We start from the raw sequence: 22,956 nt of genomic DNA, 5'->3' as shown, positions 1-22,956 counted from the left end.
ACCGCTATTGTTATTCACCAAAAACTTTCGTATAAAAAAAGACCACGTGGTTCGAGAGCAGGATTCGGATTTCTCACTCACTCACGCGACAACAGATCGCTCCACCATCCATTTTATCCGGATAAATTACAGCGCGATAAACTCCGGCACAAGCGGTGGTGCGAAAAATTGTTATCCCTCTTCCCATGTTTCGCGAAAATCAAATGCTGTTTACTTTGCTTCTCCGAACAGATTGCATACGACGATGCGCCACGATAAGTAGTAGGTTCAAGACAGCAGTTTTTCTGTTAGCTTTCAATCGGTTCGTGTGGTGGCGTGGTTATAGTGGGCGCATTACACATTTTAAAATTGTTTTGGGTTCGAATCCCGTCGCGGACCTACATTTTTGTGAATATGCTTTAAAAACTTATCTGGAGAAGTGGCGAGGTGGAGAATTTGGTAGCCCAAAATTAAATTATCCGGCAAGCCGGCGCTCGCGATTTTATCGCCTATCTTTCTATCCGGATAAAATATTGTGTGAGAACACTTGCTCAAAGGAGAATATGGAAAAATTGCACTCCGCTGTTCGGATCAATCCTGGGTTTTTATTCATATGAGTGAGAATTCCGAAGCCTGTTCGAGAGCAACAACCCCCCTCCCCCCATGTGGCTTATCGTGGTCATTTGCAAAACCCCCCCCTCCCCCCATATATGACCACGTGGTTTCTGGACGGCCCCTTAGTCATCACGAGACTTTGACTCATAAACTTGTGTAGTTTACGTTGGCTCATAAAGAGACTTTCAATATGTCAATAATAATTGGAAAAAAGGTCTCGACAAATTAATAACAATGAATCCATCATTAAATAATTCGTCAAACCCTATTTGGATAGGACTTGCACATAGATGCAACTCAATAACGAGTCGATCAAATGAGTAGAACTTTTTCAAATTTCTTATCTTATGAATATTTAAAATACACTTCAATCCAATGTCAAAGGGTCCATTCAAGAATATGCTTACGAATGTCGCATTATTGCGCGTCTCGTAACTCTATGAATGATTTTTTTCCAGCGATACCAGTATAAAAGATGATACATCAGTGATGGAGTACCAATTGTTAAACCTGCAATCATGATCATGAAACTGATTATACTAGTAGCTCTCATTGCTGGCATCAGCTATTCCACTGCTCATCCGCGCTGCGGTAAATTACATCGTCTTGATCATTGTAGCTAACATTTTAATCAATTTTCCATTCGTAGATGATCCGCACGAGGAATACAAAGTCTGCGGCACGGCCTGTCAAGTCCATTGCAATATTCTGGGCCTGAAGATGCTGTACAAGTGTCCGGCCGTATGTGTCGAGGGCTGTTTTTGCCGTGAAGGCTACGTGCGCCAGTTCGAGAATGGCAAAGGGCCGTGTATTCGTGAGGATGAATGCCCTTGCCCTCCGGAGCCGACTACAACTGAATGCCCTCCCGGGCATAAGGGGCACTGAATAAGTCTAATTTGATCGCCGGGGGAAAGTTGATGAAGCTGAAATTTTTGTTTATTGAAATGCAAAATTATTGAACTGCAGCAGTGAAATTGTAATAAACGTAGAAGACATTATATTTCTGAAAAGTGGCTTATTCTACCAGTGAGAATTTGTATTACGTTGATAAGACAATCTCAATGTCATTTAGATCCACTATGAGATTTGCCTTTGTTATTCTTATTTGAGTGCCTTCCTGGATACTTGGTTGGCTACAGCGTCGATACACATATGTCTGTCGTATTGCTCTATAATCGTCGATCTTGAGCAACGTTCCTTCTTTTTTCCCGAATGTTTAGGGTCTCCAGTGATTAGCCATCGCGTTCGTGACATTTCGAAAAGTAACCGGCTTCTATCTAGTTCCCTGTTGAATATTGTTTTCGCTATTCTTTCTTCCGGCATTCGCAATAAGTAACCATCCCACTCAAGTCTGCCGTATTTCATGCGATTTACAGTATTTTTTTTCTTTGTTCACGTGACACAGTTCGTGATTCATGCGTCTGCGCCACACATCATTTTCTAGGTTCACTCACAGTATTTCACTTTTCGCTCGAAAACCACGAAAGATTTCCGGTCCGACTCTTTAAACGCCCACGGTGCATGTCCGTGAAGGGCCACTGGTAGAATCAGAGTTTTATTCAGAGAAAATTTCATTTCCGTTTGCATATTGCGGAGCCTTAGCTGCTTATTTAATTTTTAAAGGGCCCTATTTCTTGCAGAAGTAGATACAGAATATTTTGCTAAGAACCGCGACAAAATCAGAGTCCCGGCGAAGTTATTAGCATTTTCCTAAAGTATAGTTTAAGCAAATTTCGCTTCTTCCATTCTTCTTACTTTCTTTTAGTCTGTGCAATTGCGAATGTTCGGGTCAATCACGAACCGTCTTATGACCAGTGAAAAAGGCTCAAAATAATGATCATATAAATATGTATGATGTTGCATTAGCATAAGTTGATAATATTTCCGTAATTTTCTAACTAAAAATCCGTTGGGAAGTCCAGATCGGAGGAGAGGCACTGATAGAATAAATCGGTTTGGAAACCCAAAGAATGGATATCTTTTGAGCTTACAAAAGGAGAACCTTTGGTCTTTGGAACTTTTCTTGGCTTCCGAATGGAACTCTTTTTGCGCTTTCGACCCAAATCCTTTTTGCTTCAGCACGGATGAAGGACTTCCATCATCTTAGGTGACCTAGCCTAGGGCTAAAAAAAAATCCTTTGTACAGAAACAGAAACTAAAACCGTTTAGAAGCCCAGATGGCTCCACTCGGAATTCCAAAAGTATTCCTTTAGAAAGTCTAAAATGAATTCGTTAGCCAACCAGGCCAACAAGGTACTGTTCGGAAACCTAGAAGAATTCTGTTTTGGAAGCCCAAAATAATTTCGTTCTAGAGAAAAGACTTCTGTTTACGAACCTGGATTTTTTGGTTTTCTAAACGGAGCTCTTTTTGGCTTTCGGCGCTTCCGAATAAAATCCTTTAAGAGCTTCGGTAGGAAATACCACTAGTATTCTAATCGGAATCCCTTGTCCAGAAGCAGACAATCGAAAGTCCAAAAGCATATTTTTTTAAAAGTCCAAAAGGATTTTGTTCGGAAGATCAACAGTATTTCGTTAGGAATTCTTGAATTATTTTATTCAGAACAGAATCCCATTAGGATTCCGTTTAAGCATGAGCATGATGACCGTGCATTCCGTAGTTGCTACTTCGTGATGTTGAGTCGATCAAAAATAAGTTGATAACCGTAAAGTAAAATGTGACTCAATGTCTTACAACGCCATAATGATTCTGACCATTTAACATGCTGTTTTTCATTATGCGGGCGTAACTCAACAGCAACCTTACTTGTCTTTAGTATCTAGTACTTGACTCGACTGTGTCCTACACTAACATTTTTATTATTGAAACCTCGATATTTTTGTTGTCGCCAGTGCATGGTTTTGACTAATTTTATGGTTCCTGAACCATCTTATCTCCACACAGACAAATACAGATATTTTTGTTGCGAATTATACAGACTTATAAAAATTGGACTTTGAAAATATTTGACATATTATGTCACTTTCTGCGAAACAAAATGCTCGATGCATTATAAGATGTCGATTTCTTTGGCACCGCTATAATGTTTCCGCTCGTTAACACATCTCCATGCTGAAAACATCGCAAAATTAGCTTTCAATTCAGCAAAGATCTAACGAACTGGTAATTGCAATCGTTTCGTATGGCAAAGATTGGTTTCGTGTAGATTACTCCTCTATGTTTTCTGGTTGCGCAAACCTCCATAGACCAATAAACCAAATGTGGCTTATCCGATTTTTCCCACAAATTGCGTTACTAAACTTACTATTCTTGCATATCAACATGTGTCGAACTAATTTGAATTGGATTGAGTTTCACACTCAATTTGTTAGGCTAAATGCATATAAAAATGCAAGTTTTTCCTCACTTTCTGTACAAAGTGTGGTCATTCGTGATTCAAAAATGAAACTAACAGTTTTCGCAATCCTTTTATTTGTTAATACAGCCTTCAGTATTCTACCAACTAAGGGTAAGTTTATTTGATTCAGCATGTTGTGTATATTATACCGAAAAAATGGATCATTTATTTAGGTGAAAAATGCGGACAAAACGAAACTTATGACGCGTGCGGATCGTCATGTCCAGAAACTTGCGAAAATCGGGGTAAAGCCATACCTTGTCTTCATAAGTGTGCAGCGGGATGCGCCTGTCAGCCAGGATATGTACGGGACAAATCCCAAAGATGCATAATGCCTCGTGAATGTCCGAACCGGAAACGTTCGTTAAAGCCTGTTTTACACCTTCCCGCTACGACGGGCCGAAAAAAATGACTATCTACAGCTTGATTTAATTATAAACTGAAATAAATTACCGAGACTGTCGTCGCATGCAGAAGTGAAATTGTTAGTGCTGCTTTACAAGTTTACAACAGCCAAAAATCACACGTTTATTCAGCTTTTCCATATGTCACATAAAATTGTATACCCTAAATAGATAAGGGAATCGGAGAACATTCACGTACGGTTTGGAGAATTGGTACAATTACATCTATATATGTGTATCAATTATATCTATGATAGGTATATAGGACATCTGTTCCATTATTAATATCATGATCCGTTCAATCAAAGTTAATTGCCTATATTCCGGGTATCAAACCACTCTGACTTGGCCATTAATTTACAATGTTCTGAAAACTCATATGGGAACATGTACATTTTGTGGAAGATGTTGATTTAAAAAGGTATTGGAGGTGACCACTTTTGCTTCGATGGGACTCGAACCCACGACCCTCAGTACGCTAGACTGGTGCTTTAACCAACTAAGCTACGAAGGACCTCCGTTGGCCTTCGCAACCCTAGCAGCTACTATATGAGCTCGAGATTCCAAATTGGACGCATAGTCAAATCATACGCAATCCATTTCTCAAGCCAAACTTCCACATGTGTATAGTACACGTCCACATTAGAGGAGCGTGAGTATTTAGAATGTCTGACGGCAATACACATTCTTCATCAGCAATTGTACTGATCAAGTGAGGTTGTATGAGCTATTTGCCTTTTTTTGTCGTAGGACTACGTCTGTATTTTCTATATTCAGGTACACTTTACGATTGCGAAAGTAGGGAAAATATGATATACTCTAAGCTTTAATATCTCTGCCGTTTCTCGATGGATTTTTCAATTTTGTTGGATCTTTCGATCAAGGATGAGTAAACGCTTTAATACTGATTTTAACTATTTATTTTCAGAAAAATATATAAAGCTCTTTTAGTGGAATGTATTCAACCGTCTAAGACAAATTAAGTACTCTCCATTTAATTCCACCACTTAATTGGTGGAATTAAATGGAGAGTACTCAATTAAATCTTAGAACGGTATTCAATATCGATAATCGAAAAAAAAGTTTAGAAATAGGTAAATCAACCAATCACGTACATGCATCACAAGCACAGACATCAATATCAAACAACTTGCGGTTTTGGATCTAATTCTCAGTTTGAACTTGATTTCACGCAGAGCGGACGCATAAAGCGATCACAGTGGAGCGGACACACCATCACGGAGGCGCTGGTAACATTTTCAACGGAAATCCATCGCATTGGTGGTGGTTCTCGGTGTGCTGCTGCAGATCATTCAACCTCAACGAATCAGCATTTTATATGAAAAAAGGGTTTACTACAAAAATAACACTGTTGCGATCCCGCGCCGCCAGTCAGTGGCGATGCTGAAAATTTATTACAAATTGTGGTGTCAGTTAATTGTTGGAAAGGCGCATTGGGGAAAGAAAATTGGTTCTTCTCAGGACCAACATTTTCTGAAAAGAAAGGTTTAATTGCGAAAATGGACTGTTTCGGTGGCATCGGCGTTTGTTCCACGCCGATGGATGTGATTCCATCCATTCAAATTTACAGGATCAACTTATTAAATATAAGAAAGCTGCTTTCTTGCGCGCGAAACCATTTTGATCAGGATTCCGCAAAAGCGTAAAAGTATATTGCAACCAACAAATTATATGCTTTTCTGTTTATTAACAAGAGCTCTACTTATTATTTCCCATGTAGTGGCTATATTTGCTATCAGTAACCCCCCAGATGAATTTGAATCATAAAAAAATGAAATGTCTATTTGAGAACGGTATTTTTTACTAACAGATCGTAGGTTTCGAGTGGAAGATGGATTTTCAGTTATAATTCGTTGAAAAAAGACGATACAGTTTACCCATTGGTACTTACTTGATACTTGATGGGCTACAGCGCTTCGATGAACCTACGCCGAATGGAGTATCCTTCTCCACTGGACTCGATCCTGGGCCAATCGCTTCCAGTCGCCCTGAACATTGAGCGCCCTCAGGTCCTCTTCAACTGCAAAAAGCCATCGTGAACGCGGCCCTCCACGAAGCCTGCGGCCTCTTCCGGGTTCTCTACTAAATATTATCTTCGCTTGACGTTCTTCCGGCATACGAACAACGTGACCAGCCCACCGTAGTCTGCCGTGTTGTATAAGCTTAATAATTTCCAGTACTTTATACACCTGGTACAATTCGTGATTCATACGACGCCGCCAGATACCGTTCTCCTGTTTACCGCCGAGTATTGTCCGCAGCACCTTACGCTCAAACACTCCGAGAGCTCTCCGATCAGCCTCCTTTAACGTCCATGGCTCTTGGTCGTATAAGACCACCGAAAGAATCAGATTGGTTTACAGGTAGATACAGCGCGAGTTTTGTTTTTGTTTTGCAGACTACGGGACTTAAGCTGGTTACGAAGTCCGTAATAAGCCCTATTTGCAGCTGCAATACGCCTTTTCACCTCGCGGGTAACATCATTATCGCACGTCACTAATGTTCCAAGATACAAATTCTTCTACCACTTCAAATTTTTCACCATCCAGCACTATTTCACTACCACCACCACTAATGAACCCACGTTGATTGCCAGCGACCATGTACTTCGTTTTGCTGGTATTTATCGTGAGTCCTGTTCCTCGCTGTCTCCCTCTTAAAAGGAGCAAAAGCCTCTTCCACGGCACGGCGATCAATTCCGATAATATCGATATCGTCCGCAAATCTCAGGAGCATATGCGATTTAGTGATAATGGTACCGCTTCTTTGCACACCAGCTCTCCTAATCGCTCCCTCGAGCGCTATATTGAACAGTAGGTTCGAGAGTGCATCACCCTGCTTTAATCCATCTAAGGTAACAAATGACGTCGATATTTCATCCGCAACCCTTACACTTGATTTCGATCCGTCCAACGTTATACGAATCAGCCGTATCAGTTTCGCCGGAAAACCATGTTCAAGCATAATTTGCCATAATTCATTCCGTTTCACTGAATCGTACGCCGCCTTGAAATAAATAAACAGATGATGTGTCTGCAAGTTGTACTCCCGGAATTTATCAAGGATTTGTCTCAGGTTAAACATTTGATCCGTAGTTGATCGTCCTTCACGAAAACCTGCCTGTTATTAGCCAGCGAAGGACTCTTCAAGCCGTCTCAATCTGTTGAACAGAATACGGGACATAATTCTGTACGCCGAATTCAGGGGGTTATTCCTCGGTAATTAGCGCACTCCAGTCTGTGCCCTTTCTAAAGAGAGGGCAAATGGGGAACCGTCAAGGTCCAACTAGCTAGCAGGCATTTCCTCGTCTTCCCATATTTTCGACATAATATGGTGCAGAACTCCATAAAGCTGCTCACTGCCATGTTTGAGAAGTTCAGCCGGAAGCTGGTCCTTCCCGCAGCCTTATTGTTTTTCAGCTCTTTAACAGCTTTTTAACCTCATCTAGTGTAGGCTTGTCCATCGTCGCTAATATTTATTCTGTTCACCGATGTACCGTCACTTCCCCCATTCAACAAAGTCTCGAAGTGTTGCTTCCACCTGGCAGCCACTTCAGTTTTATCTGTCAGCAAATTCCCTTGTTGGTCGTTGGACATGACGGGAGATGGCGCTGTCTTTCTCCGCACCGCACGCCATTGACAGACTCCGCATATCGTTCTGCTCCATTTTTTCCTGCGCCTCACTAATAACTTGTTCTTCGTACTCATTTTTCTTCCTGCGGTGGGTTCGTTTTTCGGCTGCTCTTGCTTCCTTGTACCGATCTCTATTCGATCGCCCCATGTACATGTGGTATTTATAAACTGGGATCCAACCGTCACACACTCACTCTTCCCAAGTAGCACACGCAACATCTTCCAAAAAGCACCTTGTTTCTATTCAGTTCCATTAAAGGCATTGGAAAAACATCAAAGCACGAAAAAGTTGCATCAAGATGTCAAAAACGTTCGAATTGTGATCAATGTTTCATTAAAATTTCAATGCAGTACGTGTTTGACATTTGGAAACAAACAAACAAAGAATACTGCACTTCATGTTGCAAACACGAAACAAAATCATGTAACTTCAATGCGTCTTTCAAAATTTAATTGTTTGTTTAAATTAAGTTGCAGATAAGTTGAATGTGTCTTCATGTTTAATTTAGCATCGCTCACCGTTCTGACAACTCACATTTTTTCCTGTGATGGTGCAATCAAGTATTATAAATTCAGTAGAAAACCGAATTATAGCCGCTATCGAAATTGGATTTTTCTCACAATCCATACGTTAAACCTAATTTCGGAAGTGGTGCGCTGTATAGCACATCACCAAATGAAAACAGCGCACCACTTCCGAAGTTAGGTTTAACGTTTGGATTGTGAGAAAAATCCAACTTTGTTAGCGTCTATAATTCGGTTTTACTGAATTGATAATAACAGGAAACCCGAATTCAAAACTTCATAATCGTATGTTTTTTATGGTGAGTCAACATGCAGTCCCTTCAAGTGTTGAATGGTGCTGTGGTAGAGTGAAGGACTATCAATCACAAGATCCATAAATCGAATCCAGTTTTATATTTTCATTTTATTTTTTCCCGCTGTAGTTTTTTTTCACCATTATTGCTATTTTACTGCAATCGAAGGATGTTTCCGTAGGCTCCACCCCTTGCGCTTTTTAGATTACAAGAGAATTATATTTGATGGCACATACGCAAAGATTGTTTCTTTCCAAATAGTTGCAACACAGTGAAATGTTCAGTAGTGAAACAATTTGTGCTGCTTGGGTTGTGTTCTGAGCACTTTTTGGAGGACATAGGGCCAATGTAAAAGATCTCCATCCTTGAATTGGGATCGGATTCCTATCGACTTCATTTATTTCTGTGTTAGAAAATCGCGGCGACTAGTTATCGCCTTCGCAGCGATGAAATCGGCTTAAAGGCTCCCCCAGACCTAAGCGATTTCATCGCCGCGACGGCGACAACTAGGCGCCACGATTCTATCGTTGGGTCGCTGCAGGCAATGTTCTATTTACGCTTCCATACCAACGGCGACAAAATCGCTGTCGCCAAGCGATAGAAGCGCGTCGCGACCGTCGCGTCGCGTGTGTTTGGGGGAACCTTAAGTCTGGAGGAGCCTTTACTCCACTGTTGCGTTAGTATTGCGGTATCGTCATCTGGGTCGAGGTAGTACGATTGCTTTATGGTGGTGGGCTGCTAGAACGGGCCATGATTTTGTCGATTACTGGGCAACAAAAACAGACACATAATACATTCAGCCTTGCCTCACTTAAGCGATTATATTGTGCTGGACTCTGGATTTTGTCTAGACCTCCCTTGCTTCTTAGGACGCCCCTCAATCAGTACCAAATGGAGGGACTCTTGAAATTTATTTACCTGCTCCAGGATGATGCAAAACGTGACACTATGGTTTTCACCTATCCGCTGTGCGACAAAAAATCAAAAAGACAAAACGTCTGATGAATAAATTTTAAAAATCTTCAATATAATCTACCTATTAAAAACAAAATGTTAAATAATATGTCAAGAATTTGTTTTTAAGCTAAAATCTAAGTCTGAAGGTTCGAAGCCTTCATTCGATGCTCGGAATTTTACTTTCAAGAGGCTAGGAAGTCTACTTTTAAAAGGTTAAGCGGCGTCCTTTAATGATGCTCAGACGTGGCTTGTGAAAGGCTCGAAAGCCGCCATCCAAGTAGAGGTTCAGGAAGCCTTCCTTCAAGAGGCTCGGAAGCCTCTCTTCAAGAAGCGCGAAACCTACTTTGAACATGCTCAGGAAGGCTCCTTTCATGAGGCTTGAAAGGTTTATTTCAAGGTGTTAGAAAACCTCCTTTCAAGAGGCTTGACAGTTTATCTTCAAGAGGCTGGGAAGCTTCCCTTCAAGAGGCTCAGGAATTACTCTTAAAGAGGCATGGAAAGCGTACTTTGAAGAGGCTCAAAGCCTCCTTTAAAGTGTCTCAGAAACCTCCTTTTAAGTGTCATGGAAGCCGCCTTTTAAAAGGCTTGGAAGCCTCCTTTAAAGAGGCTCGAAACTCTTTTTTCAAGAGGCTCCGAACGTCTCTTTTCAAGAGCCTCAGGAGTTTTTTCTTCCAAGAGGCTCAGAAGCCTCTTTTAAGTGTCTCAGAAGCCTCCTTTCCAGATGCTTGGAAACATCCTTTCAAGAGGCTCAGAAGCCTCCTCTTGAATAGTTCAGGAAGCATCCTTTCTAGAGGCTCAGAAGTCGCTTTCAAGAAGCTCGGAAGCCTCCTTTCAAGAAGCTCGAAAACCTCCTTTCAAGAGGCCCAAAAACCTCCGTTCAAGAGGCTCGGAAGCACACTTTCAAGCTCGGAAGCCTCCTTTGAAGAGGCTCGGAAGTCGCCTTTCCAGAAGCTAGGAAACCTTCTTTCAAGAAGCTCGGGAGCCTCCATTCAAGGCCCTACAGGAAGCTTGATGGATAAACTTAATTTGAATTGGAAAATAATGAAAATTTCAGCCAAATTTATTGAGAGCCATACTGCCACTAACCGCATGTTAGTCCCATTTGTATATGGCATTCATATACAAATGGGACTGACTTTAGTTAACGGCAGTATATTCAACATTCCACTTGTGGCCGCCTCAATTTAACACACTTTCTGGTAGGATGTATTCGATTTGACGTTTAGCTTGTGTCGTATGACATCGCAGCGATCACAATCATCACGAATTATCATTTTGTTGATTAAAACTTTTCGTTTTTGTGTCATACGACCATATATAACCCAAACATCAAACTGTTTCCACTCTACCAAAAACTGAATTTTGCTCGTAAAATGCTGAATATCCTGGTAGTTTTCAGGTCTGTTTTTCATGAACTTATCTACGCTTATTTTCATAATAACAACAACAACAAAATAGGGGTACCTCAAATAATGCAAAAGTTTAAAGGCTTACCGCTCAAGAAAAGGTTGAGAACCGCCGATTTCTAAACCAACGTTTCAGCTGATCAATTGGATCGGAAAGTGATTGACATGTCACGTCTTTCTCTGGCATCTACGAATTTGTCCTTGCCCCAATCAGATATCGTGAAATATTGTAGAGGAGGCGATTATCACCGGTTGACCATCGTTGACCGGGGAGTCCCCCCCCCCCGCTTCACCCGTCTGCAACCAACAACTTCTCTAAAGGCGATTTGAGTTGTCATAACTAGTATTTGGCTCCTCTGGAAACGGATCACCTGAAAATGGAGATGACATCGCGTTTGATATCTTTTAATTGGCAAGATCCGACCACTCATTTTCAGAATTCAGCGGCAGGAGATTGCACTCGGGTGTTACCATAGACCGACTAGAAGATCCAGCTGTGAAGAGATCGTAAGTTGAAGAATATGGAACCCAGGTAGTGGATGTTCTGGAAGGTGGCAGCGTAGAATAGGAATGGGCGGCGAAGAATACTTTTATCGAAACCGGCGAGTTCAACTTGGATGAGCTGCGCACTCAGCGAATAGAATGAATTATAATCCGACTAGAGATTAAGAAGCGTATAGAATCAAAGGCTGAAGAACGGGAGGAATAAGAGGAGTAAAGTACAAGTCCCGTCTACGGTATGTATCTCTGTAAGTGGGAGTCGGGCGTTGCTGCAGGCAGGACAGGCTGGCGTGGGTGAACATCTTGGCCGCTAAAGAAAACAAGGCTGCAACAACCGAAGATTATCGCCTCAATAACTCACTGACTTGGAAAGTTGGAATGTTGGTTCGATCACTTCGAATAGCATCTTCAAATCTCAGCCAGTATTCTTCAAAAAGCAGCCATCCGAAGCAGGAAATCTAAAGGGGCCCTCAAGGTCTATCGGCAGTCGGCGCAGGTGACCCTATGCTGTCTGTTTTGTTTGTCTGAATCACAAAAATCTGTTTGGCGCCCAGGGATGCAATGTATTTTCAAATAGGGTCAGAGCTTAGTCTGACCTCATTTGGGTAGTCGCTGATGTGAGGCAAGAATACATTTCATCTGCACTGTTACTTCTCAACGTAATCGAAAAGATCTTGGTGGGTGCGATTGACCGTGTACCATACCTTGAGCTGCTTTGTTGTGGAACATCTAGTTTCTGATTTGGCTAATGAACACGAAATACCATATCAGTACTGCGATGCTCTTCTGTGTGTGCTTAACGAGCTGGCCGTATGCTTCTTTGCGGCGGGTCATCATCCTCCACAGGACCAGTTGGTTGAGTGTTAACGAGAAAAGCCACTCAAACTTTGCAGTAGCCGGACGATCGGAACACTTCAATATCTTGACAGTCTGATATCATCAGATGAAGAAACTGGGATTGACATGGAACCGCCCCTCAATATTGACCAATGACCCTTTCTGCAAAACCATTTTGGCCAAAGACCATCTTTGACAAAATTACGTTCCCAGCCAAATGTCCAGTTCGGGCTAACGACATTTTCGGGTAAATGTTCGACCGAACGTTCAATTTGGCTAAATGGAATACAGTTGGATGACTTCGGCCTATTGTGTTATCCGCTTAAGTGGCATTCGGCCAAATGTCTTTCACTCATCGCAAAACTGTTCATAATTGGTCGCGCAAAAAAAAACTATATAGCCCTGAATATCAACGATTTTACGAATAGTTTTCATGCTGGCGTGAAAATAGTTTGTTTGTGGCGAATAGTTTTCATGTATATAGTTTTCAATAGAATAGTTTTCATGCTGTAAAAGTGGCCTCCCTTCGACCGACTGATCCTGTACAATTATTGAAAGTTTGTATTTCTCTTGATTTTTCTTTATTTGCCGCTAACTTTTACTCTACTTATGATGATTTATCTTGAAATTATATCCATTCATACCGGCACTGGCAAAGCCGTCGTTACTGGTTTCGGAGGACAGTCGCACGGGTTCACGCAGCTCCCGGTTGCATTACGAACGAAGCCTTCCCGGCAGAAGCATCCTTCAACGCACAAAAGTATGCACGGTCTATGCTCTCCGAAATTTTCGCACGTTTCTGGACACGCTGTTCCACATTTTGAGTACGCCTCGTTAGGGCCTATGGGTTTGGAAAGACATTAATTGAAAATTAAAATCGTAAGGCAAGCCCATCAGACCTACCGTCACATAATGGGTGTGAAGCGCAACACACTGCCCCAACAACCACAAGAACTACAATCGCTGCAAGATTCATCTTCGATGAAGGTACTGACTGATAAGATGTCAACTCGACCTTTTATATATCTGATAAGTTAATGTCAGTCTTCAGATGATGCTATCGGAACGTGACTATATGCCGTATGGACGCTGAGATTTGTAATCTGAAGCTTTTAGAATACATAGTTGAAGATGAGTGTATAATGCCACGTGTCTCCATAGAATAAAAAAAAAACGCGCCGTTCATTCTTTTGATTACGTAACTTTCCTTTAGCAAGCACTTTGATCCGGCTTTAAATCAAAAAGTTGACATTTATTTGAAAAAGGTTTTGTTTTTCAGCATTCTGCAGCGTATTCAAGTAGCTATAAGTTGGTTTAGTTTACGAATATAATTTGTCAGTTGAGTGGAGGTTGAGTCTGGTACTAATCAATATCGAGGTGATTTCCAGTTTATCTTGATGGACGAAATAGACAAAAAAATTAAAAGTGTGTTCATTGAATTCTCTCATGTAAGGATTCATTAGCACTTTGCAGAAATCTGTCATATATGCACGTAGCAGAGAGATAGCGTATCATTGATCAGATATATAAAAGCTCCCCCTTGCATCTTATCATCCATCTATTTACATCGAAAATGAAACTTGCAGCGACAGTACTTCTCGTGTTCATCGGAGCATTGTGTTGTGTCTCGCATCCATTATGTGACTGTAAGTCAAACGCACTTAACATTGCTGTTCAGTCCAATTCATTTTATTTTTATCAAATCTTTTCACATTGTATGAAGGCCCCAACGAAGTATACTCAGAATGCGGAACAGCTTGCCCTGAAACGTGCGAAAATCTGGGAGAAATTAGGCCATGCATCCGATTGTGCGTCAGGGGTTGCTTCTGTAGAGAGGGATACGTACGCAATAATGCCACCGGAGAATGCGTAGAGCCATGCGAATGTCCACCAAAGACACCGACAGTCACCACTGCAGTTCCAGTATAAAATGATAAAATTCTTTAGTTAGATTATGCGACTTAAGTTACAACCAATAAACAAGCAAATGTCGACTCAGAACATTAGTGTTTTAATACACTTTGAACGACATTCCAGTTAGTAGTTTGATGGCGTGTGCAGCTTTTGTCTTAGGATTTCCATAGGCAATGCGCTTGAAGAAGGATTTTATCACGCATATACAGCTTCCAGATTGCCATATAAAAGGAATCACACACGCATCTTGGTCATCATAATTCCTTGAAGATGAGATTCGCAACAATCGCCCTTGTCCTTGCCGCCAGTACTGCCGCACTCTGCCATCACGTGCCATGCAAAGGTAAATACGACTTCAAATAGATATTTTTCCACAGCTGAATATTACGTGCACTGAACGTGCCTTTAATTTCCAGTGTGCCTGGATCCCAACACCGAGTACCGACTGTGCGGCAATGAGTGTCCCAGAACCTGTGAAAACCTGCACCCGGAACCACCGTGCACGCAAGTTTGTATGCGCGGCTGCTACTGCAAGAAGGGCTACGTACGCGAAAACCACAGTGGACTGTGCGTTCGGCCAGAGGATTGTCCGAAGCCCAAGCCGAAACCTTCCTGCGGATGTTCCAAGGCCCCAAAGCCGAGCAAGTGTGAACATGAATGGTCGTTTTAAATATTGATGTCTGGTTTTTGACTGAATGATACCTAAGTCCTACATATAATATACATGCAATAAATTAATTCAATTGCTTCACGCAAAATTTTTCGATTTTAATCCCCCATCCTTCCTAGTCACATTTTTTGTATTGAACCTACGTGACGACCAACTGTGTGGATGGACCCTAACAATAATTTTGTTTTTGTTTGATTATTTTTATTCTGTTTAAAAAAAATCTCGACGATGCCAGTCGTTCAAAAATGATGTCACAGCTTATAGGGGGGAGAAGGTCTAAGATTTTGTGACAGCACATGTACTAGGCATACAAAAGCGTAACAGAGGAGGAAGGGGGGTCTAGCAATGCCGTCATATTTGATCCACCCTCAAGAAAAAGGAGATTATAACAACAGGGCAGCAGGGATTATGTCCAAGGGCTTGACGATCCCTCCCCAGGCCATCTGCGAGTTGTGGGGCTTGCCTAGGATGTGGTGGGGTTTGACAGTGGGCCCTGTTAAACCTCTATAAAAAGCTGCATGTATCCGCAAGCTGACCCCACCAAAGCGACCGTGTGCCGCTCAAAGCGCACAAGCCCAAGTCCTGGTGTCAGGTGGGACGCTAAACAGCCCTGACACAACGGCCCTCCGACGAGACAGGAGGTTTGCGCAGTCCCAATAAGCCGCCTGGAAAACCAAACATTACGAACAATATAAGAGATAATGCGACTCGATATAATCGGCAAAGACCTAGGCGACGAATAAAGGATCACGATTGGAAGCTTGGAACATGGAACTGCAAGTCGCTAGGTTTCGCAGGTTGCGACAGGATGATCTACAATGAATTACATCCCCGCAACTTCAACGTCGTGGCGCTGCAGGAGATTTGCTGGACAGGCCAGAAAGTGTGGAAAAGCGGGCATCGAGCGGCTACCTTCTACCAAAGCTGTGGCACCACCAACGAGCTGGAAACCGGCTACATAGTGCTGGGTAAGATGCGCCAACGTGTGATTGGGTGGCAGCCAATCATAGCAAGGATGTGCAAACTGAAGATAAAAGACCGTTTCTCAACTATAGCATCATCAACGTGCACTGCCCACATGAAGGGAGACCCGACGACGAGAAAGAAGCGTTCTACGCACAGCTGGAGCAGACATACGATGGATGCCCACTGCGGGACGCCAAAATCGTCATCGGTGACATGAACGCTCAGGTAGGAAGGGAGGAAATGTATAGACCGGTCATCGGACCAGATAGTCTGCACACCGTATCGAATGACAACGGCCAACGATGCATAAACTTCGCAGCCTCCCGCGGAATGGTAGTCCGAAGCACCTTCTTTCCCCGCAAAAATATCCACAAGGCCACATGGAGATCACCTAACCAAGAAACGGAAAATCAAATCGACCACGTTCTAATCGACGGAAAAATTCTTCTCCGACATCACGAACGTCCACACTTACCGCAGTGCGAATATTGAATCCGACCACTACCTCGTTGCAGTATGCCTGCGCTCAAAACTCTCGACGGTGTACAACACGCGTCGAAGTCGGCCGCGGCTTAACACTGGGCGGCTACAAGGCTAAGAGGGAAACTGATAAGGGATTGAATTATGAGTTTAGGTCTAAGGTAGCTGAACATGTATATCAGGAAAATCATTCAATTACGACATCAAACATTAAAATTTTAAGAAATGTCTCTTCTCCGTGGAAACTTGATGTTGCTGAGAGCTTGGAAATCTACCGAAAGGTACAAACACGGTTGTTGAATAAAGATCAAGGAAATGGTAGCTCTTAGCTCTTCAAGTTTATACCTAAGCATTAAGCGCAACAAGCGAGTAGAAGTAAGCAGCGTAGTTAATGTAACTAGATAAGTACCTAGATAAATTATTATACCTAATAGTATAAATAGTGTAATCTGCGATCATTTTCTTCAAGTCGAGTCAAGTACGAGACACTGAAGACGGCCTTACTGTTGAGGTCGAAATACGTATCTGTCAAGATACAATTAAGTGGTGGAATTCAATGGGATTGTATTAACTCGTCTTATGACAAGTGAAGACATTCCACTAAGAAGCTCAAAATACTTTTCTTATCAAATGGTCTACCAAATCTACTGAGACTTGCGTGATGTCCTCAGCTGCGGTATCATTCCAATTATGCTCTCCGAGTATTTGTCTTTCACTTGCGTCCGAAGTCCATGTATATGAGATGTTTTAAGATCTGCAAATTGTCTTGGAGTTTGAATCAAATGGTCTACAAAATCAATTGAGGCTTCCACGATGTCCCCAGCCTCGGTGTCAACCAAATTTTGTCTTCTGAGTATTGGTCTTTTACTATCGTCTCAAATACAGGCATATTAGATATTGTAAGATCTCCAAACAGTCCTGGAGTGTAAATTAAATGATCTATCGAATCAATCAAAGCCTTCATGATATCCCTAAGCCGTGGTATCAACTCAATTATGTTCTCCGAGTATTTGTCTTTCATTTGCGTCTCAAAACAAGACATATGAGGTGTTATAAGCTCTTCCTTAGCCGTGCGGTAAGACGCGCGGCTACAAAGCAAGACCATGCTGAGGGTGGCTGGGTTCGATTCCCGGTGCCGGTCTAGACAATTTTCGGATTGGAAATTGTCGCGACTTCCCTGGGTATAAAGTATCATCGTGTTAGCCTCATGATATACGAATGCAAAAATGGTAGCTTGGCTTAGAAACCTCGCAGTTAATAACTGTGGAAGTGCTTAATGAACACTAAGCTGCGAGGCGGCTCTGTCCCAGTGTGGGGATGTAATGCCAATAAGAAGAAGAAGCTCTTCAAATTGTCCTGGAAATGGTGTAATGAATCAACCAAGGCTTCCATGGTGCCCTCAGTCGCGGTATCAACCAACTATGTCCTCTGATTATTTGTCTTTCACTTACGTATTAAATCCAGACATATGATATCTTTTAAAATCTCCAAATTGTTCTGGAGAGGTCATGTAAAAGCAAATAATGATTTTCATGACCGTTTATAAAACTGAAAATAATCCTTGGGATGTTTGTCTGACTTGTGCTGCTCAGGTTGTTACCGCGGCTGGGGTCATCATTAAGGCCTTGGTTGATTTGGCAGACCATTTGATTCAAGCTCCAGGACAATTTGGAGATTTTAAAACAACCCATATGTCTGGAATTGAAACGCAAGTGAAGGAAAAATACCCTAGAAACATAGTTGAGCTGATACCACGGCATGAGACATAATGGAAGCCTTGGTTGATCCGGTAGACCATTTGATTCAAACTCCTGGACAATTTGGAGATCTTATAACATCTCATATGTCTGGATTTGAGACGCAAGTGAAAAAGAAATACTCGGAGGCAGGCGTTAATGAATAAAGCTTCCAATTAATGATTAAATTTGTTATGATTAAATCATTCAACTCTATGATTAAAGATTATGATTAATGATTTATTCATTTTTGACAATGATTAATGATTATGATTAACGATTAAATTATTTTTTAACAATGATTAACGATTATGATTAATGAATAAAATGTTTGAAGTATGATAAACGATTACCGATCTTGATTAAATGTTGACACAATATATGTGTGAATAATGATTAACTATCGATATGATTAATGATTAATGATTATGAATAATCAAATTAAGTGATTTCCATAGTGATCAATAATCTAATAACACTTTTACCAAATTATATTATTAAAGGTATAACAACTGTATGATTAGGATTATTGATTATTGAATAAAAGCGATGTATGCAATGATTAAAAGTGATGATTAATGAATAAACTCAAAACAATCATGAATATGATTACTGATTAAAGATTAAATGCAAAAATCTATGACTAACGATTAGTGATTAATGATTGAATAGATTTTGTTGTATGATTATGATTAATGAATAATGATTAAAACACCCATTATTCATTAATCATGATTAAATCTATGATTAATCACTAATGCTCTGCTCGGAGCACATGATTAGGTTGATACCGCAGCTCAGGACATCATGGAAGCCTTGGTTGATTCGGCAGACCATTTGATTCAAACTCCAGGACAATTTGAAGATCTTAGAAGACCTCATATGCCTCCATTTGAGACGCAAGCGGAAGGCAAATACTCGGAGGACATAATTGGGTTATTACCATGGCAGGAGACATCATGGGAAGCCTTTGCATTCAGTAGACCATTTGATTTAAACTCCAGAACAATTTGGAGATCTTAGAATATATCATATGTCTGGATTTGAGACGCAAGTGAAAGAAAAATACTTGGAGGACATAATTGGGTGGTTACCGTGGCTGGAAACATCTTGGAAGACTTGGTTGATTCGGTGGACCATTTGATTCAAACTCTAGGACAATTTGGAGATCTTAGAACAACTCATATGTCCACATTTAAGACGCAAGTGAAAGACAAATACTCGAAGGACATGATTGGGTTGATACCGCGGCTGGGGACATCATGAAAGCTTTGATTGATTCGGGAGAACATTTGATTCGAACACCAGGAAAATTTGAAGATCTTAGAACAACTCATATGCCTACATTTGCGATGCGAGTGAACGACAAATACTCAGAGAACATAACTGGGTTTATACCGCGGCTTGGGACATCATGGAAGCCTTGGTTGATTCGGCAGACCATTTGATTCAAATTCCAGAACGATTTGGAGATCTTACTACATCTCATATGTCTGGATTTGAGACCCAAATGAAAGACAAATACTCGGAGGACATAATTGGGTTGATATCGCGGCTGAGGACATCATGGAGGCCTCGTTTGATTCGGCAGACCATTTGATTCAAACTCCAGGACGATTTGGAGATCGTACTACATCTCATATGTCTGAATTTGAGATGCAAGTTAAAGGAAAATACTCGGAGGACATAATTGGATTATTACCGCAGCCATGGACATCATGGAAGCCTTGGTTGATTCGGCAGACCATTTGATTCAAACTCCAGGACGATTTGGAGATCTTACTACATCTCATATGTCTGGATTTGAGACCCAAATGAAAGACAAATACTCGGAGGACATAATTGGGTTGATACCGCGGCTGGGGACATCATGGAAGCCTTGGTTGATTCGGCAGACCATTTGATTCAAACTCCAGGACGATTTGGAGATCTTACTACATCTCATATGTCTGGATTTCAGACGAAAATAAAAGAAAAATACTCGGAAGACATACTTGGGTTGATACCGCTGCTTGGGACATCATGATAGACTTTGTTGATTCGGCAGACCATTTGATTCAAACTCCAGGACGATTTGGAGATCTTAGAACAATTCATATGCCTTGATTTAAAACGCGAGCAAAAGACAAATACTCAGAGGACATGAATGGGTGGTTAACGTGGCTGGAAACATCATGAAAGCCTTGGTTGATCCTTCAGTCCATTTGATTCAAACTCAGGACAATTTGTAGATCTTAGAACAACTCATATGCCTACATTTGAGACGCAAGTGGAAGACAAATACTCGGAGGACTGATACCACGGTGGGTTGATACCACGGCTGGGGACATAATGAAAGTCTTGGTTGATTCGGCAGACCATTTCATTCAAATTCAAGGGCAATTTGGAGATCTTAGAACATTTCGAATGCCTGGATTTGAGACGCGAGCGAAAGACGAATATTCGGAGGACATAATTGGGTGGTTACCGTGGCTGGATACATCATGGAAGACTTGGTTGATTCGGTGGACCATTTGATTCAAACTCCAGGGCAATTTGGAGATCTTAGAACATCTCATATACCTACATTTGAGACGCAAGTGAAAGACAAATACTTGGAGGACATATTTGGGATGAATCCGCGGCTGAGGAGTCCAGGGAATTCTCGGATGACCAGGAAAGGAACGGCTGCTTAAGGCACATTGAGCATGAACCATGTTAAAGAGATAACATCCCATCGGTTACGCGGGTAGACCTAAAGACCTATATTCCAGGGAATTCTTGTATGACCTGGAACGGAATTTAGTTTAATATATCATATAGAGTATAAACTATAGATAGTGGAATATATAGATGAGCGAAGATAAATCCTCTGTCTCCAAACGAACTGTCAAACGTGTCTCCAAACGAGCATGACGTCACGATTTCAATGAAAACGTTAAGGGCTGTGACGTCATATGCGCGTGTGCACGGGCAAAAAATCGACTCAGCCATGCTTTCGCTCACTATAGATTCTACTATCTATAGTATAAACCATTTTTTCCAAGAGATAACAGCTCTTTCGCTTTACGCTTGTAGACCTTAGATCATTGGTTACGCGTGTAGACTCCAGGAAATTCTTGGATGACCTAGAACAGAACAATTGTTGTAGGTAAATGATGAATATACAAAGCATCTACTTTGTTCTTTGGGTTTCTAAGGGTCTGTCTCATTTGGATAATTAAACTGAAATTAAACTTAAAGTGACATTTCAATAGTTATCGAATAACCCTGCTCGCAGAGCAAGATTACTTTTGACAGATATCGATTCATTTTGCATCGATGTCTGATTGGAATTGCTGGGTAGCACCAGCCAATCTTATGACCGGGATATTTGCTTATTTTCGAACTGTCACTTTTAAGTTTAATTCTCCAAATGAGACAGACCCTAAGAGTGCCTTCTTATAGGCTTACTTTTGGATGTCAATAATGTTTCAAATTCTTTTTAAGTCACGTGCCGTAAAAAGGAGGCCGTAAAACGAAGTGACGTATAAAAAACTGCCGTAAAAAGAGGGTTGAGTGTATCACGAAATTGATCATTTTCCACTCAATTGACGTCAAGGCATCGTAGTGCATGAATATACGATTCATGTAACTTGGTCAAGCTCCAGAATATTTCAACGTTTTCCATGTGAAAATGATGCGATTCTTTAGGGTGTTCATATTACATCCAGATCCCCCCCCCCCTGGTACTGGGCAAGCCACTTCAGCCACATAAATTCATAACTACAAGATCGAATACAACTGATGATCTCACATAACATTCGATCACGTTTGTCTATCCTCTTTTTATAATGATCATATATAAGTAGCTGCTCCCAGCTATCAGTACCTAGTTATCAAAATGTATTTCAAAGTAGTCGTCATTTTGTAGCCATTGCAGCCGTTTTCGGTGATCTTGTGCCTTGTCATGGTATGTGAAACGCTTTGAAACAGTATGCTGTCTTTTATTTTCACATTTCGTTCATTTTAGCATGCAAACGCCCACGTGAAGAATACAACCAATGCGGAACGGCTTGCCCAGCAACGTGCGATAACCTTGGGTATGCGATCCGATGCGTGAATAAATGCGTAAAAGGGTGCTTCTGCCAAGGTGGATACGTTCGGAATGAGCAAACACACGAATGCGTTCTACCCAGCGAATGCCCTGTTAAGGAAAATAAGGATTAATAAGACGCTCTAACTAACTCCAATGATGAATATACGTTTTCCCCTTCTCTTACGATAATTTTACGCAGAGGCTATAATAAGATTAATCTTAAGCCGATTTTTTTATAGAAGGCCCGGAGACCCGGAGAGTATTAAAAATCACTTTTATGACGGGATTGAAACATTTGGCTCGAAGGTTTTGCACAATGCAGAAAGAAAATAATAATGTTTGCTTATCAAAACACCTCAATTACCCATGGCATATTCTAATTAAGGCGAGCTTTTATCCCAATTAGCGAACGATCGCTGTATTAACATTCGAGGGAAATACTAAAGAAAATTGGCTCCATCGGCTATTGCGCTGCGGAGTTATTGACAAAACATAGTCCCCCTTTAAAAAACATAAATTGAAATTGTCTGGGCCCTCCTTAGCCGTGCGGTAAGACGCGCGGCTACAAAGCAAGACCATGCTGAGGGTGGCTGGGTTCGATTCCCGG

General features: G+C 41.4%; 2 protein-coding genes across 2 annotated transcripts; both read left to right on the top strand.

Moving 5' to 3' along the window:
• The first annotated feature begins 1,112 nt into the window (after positions 1–1,112).
• Positions 1,113–1,479, top strand: LOC134203272 (chymotrypsin inhibitor Ani s 6-like). The gene is made up of 2 exons (XM_062678148.1): positions 1,113–1,185; positions 1,244–1,479. Exons 1-2 carry the CDS (start codon positions 1,113–1,115, stop codon positions 1,477–1,479), a joined length of 309 nt encoding a protein of 102 aa, XP_062534132.1.
• A 13,102-nt stretch (positions 1,480–14,581) lies between these two features.
• LOC134203273 (cysteine-rich venom protein 6-like) lies at positions 14,582–15,134 on the top strand. The gene is made up of 2 exons (XM_062678149.1): positions 14,582–14,783; positions 14,857–15,134. Exons 1-2 carry the CDS (start codon positions 14,711–14,713, stop codon positions 15,108–15,110), a joined length of 327 nt encoding a protein of 108 aa, XP_062534133.1. The 5' UTR covers positions 14,582–14,710; the 3' UTR covers positions 15,111–15,134.
• The last annotated feature ends 7,822 nt before the right edge of the window (positions 15,135–22,956 follow it).

The sequence above is a fragment of the Armigeres subalbatus genome, unplaced genomic scaffold (genome assembly GCF_024139115.2).
Source record: "Armigeres subalbatus isolate Guangzhou_Male unplaced genomic scaffold, GZ_Asu_2 Contig1733, whole genome shotgun sequence".
Taxonomy (NCBI): Eukaryota; Metazoa; Arthropoda; class Insecta; order Diptera; family Culicidae; genus Armigeres; species Armigeres subalbatus.
The sequence above is the reverse complement of the archived record's forward strand: the minus strand, read 5'-3'. Positions and strand labels throughout refer to the sequence as shown.

What these genes read in the sequence shown, in the direction of transcription:
- LOC134203273 (XM_062678149.1), top strand. Translation starts at nt 14,711, where the DNA reads ATGAGATTCGCAACAATCGCCCTTGTCCTTGCCGCCAGTACTGCCGCA. An exon ending in CCATCACGTGCCATGCAAAG is followed by an intron (nt 14,784 to 14,856) that starts GTAAATACGACT and finishes TTTAATTTCCAG; the next exon opens with TGTGCCTGGATCCCAACACC.
- LOC134203272 (XM_062678148.1), top strand. Translation starts at nt 1,113, where the DNA reads ATGATCATGAAACTGATTATACTAGTAGCTCTCATTGCTGGCATCAGC. An exon ending in CACTGCTCATCCGCGCTGCG is followed by an intron (nt 1,186 to 1,243) that starts GTAAATTACATC and finishes TTCCATTCGTAG; the next exon opens with ATGATCCGCACGAGGAATAC.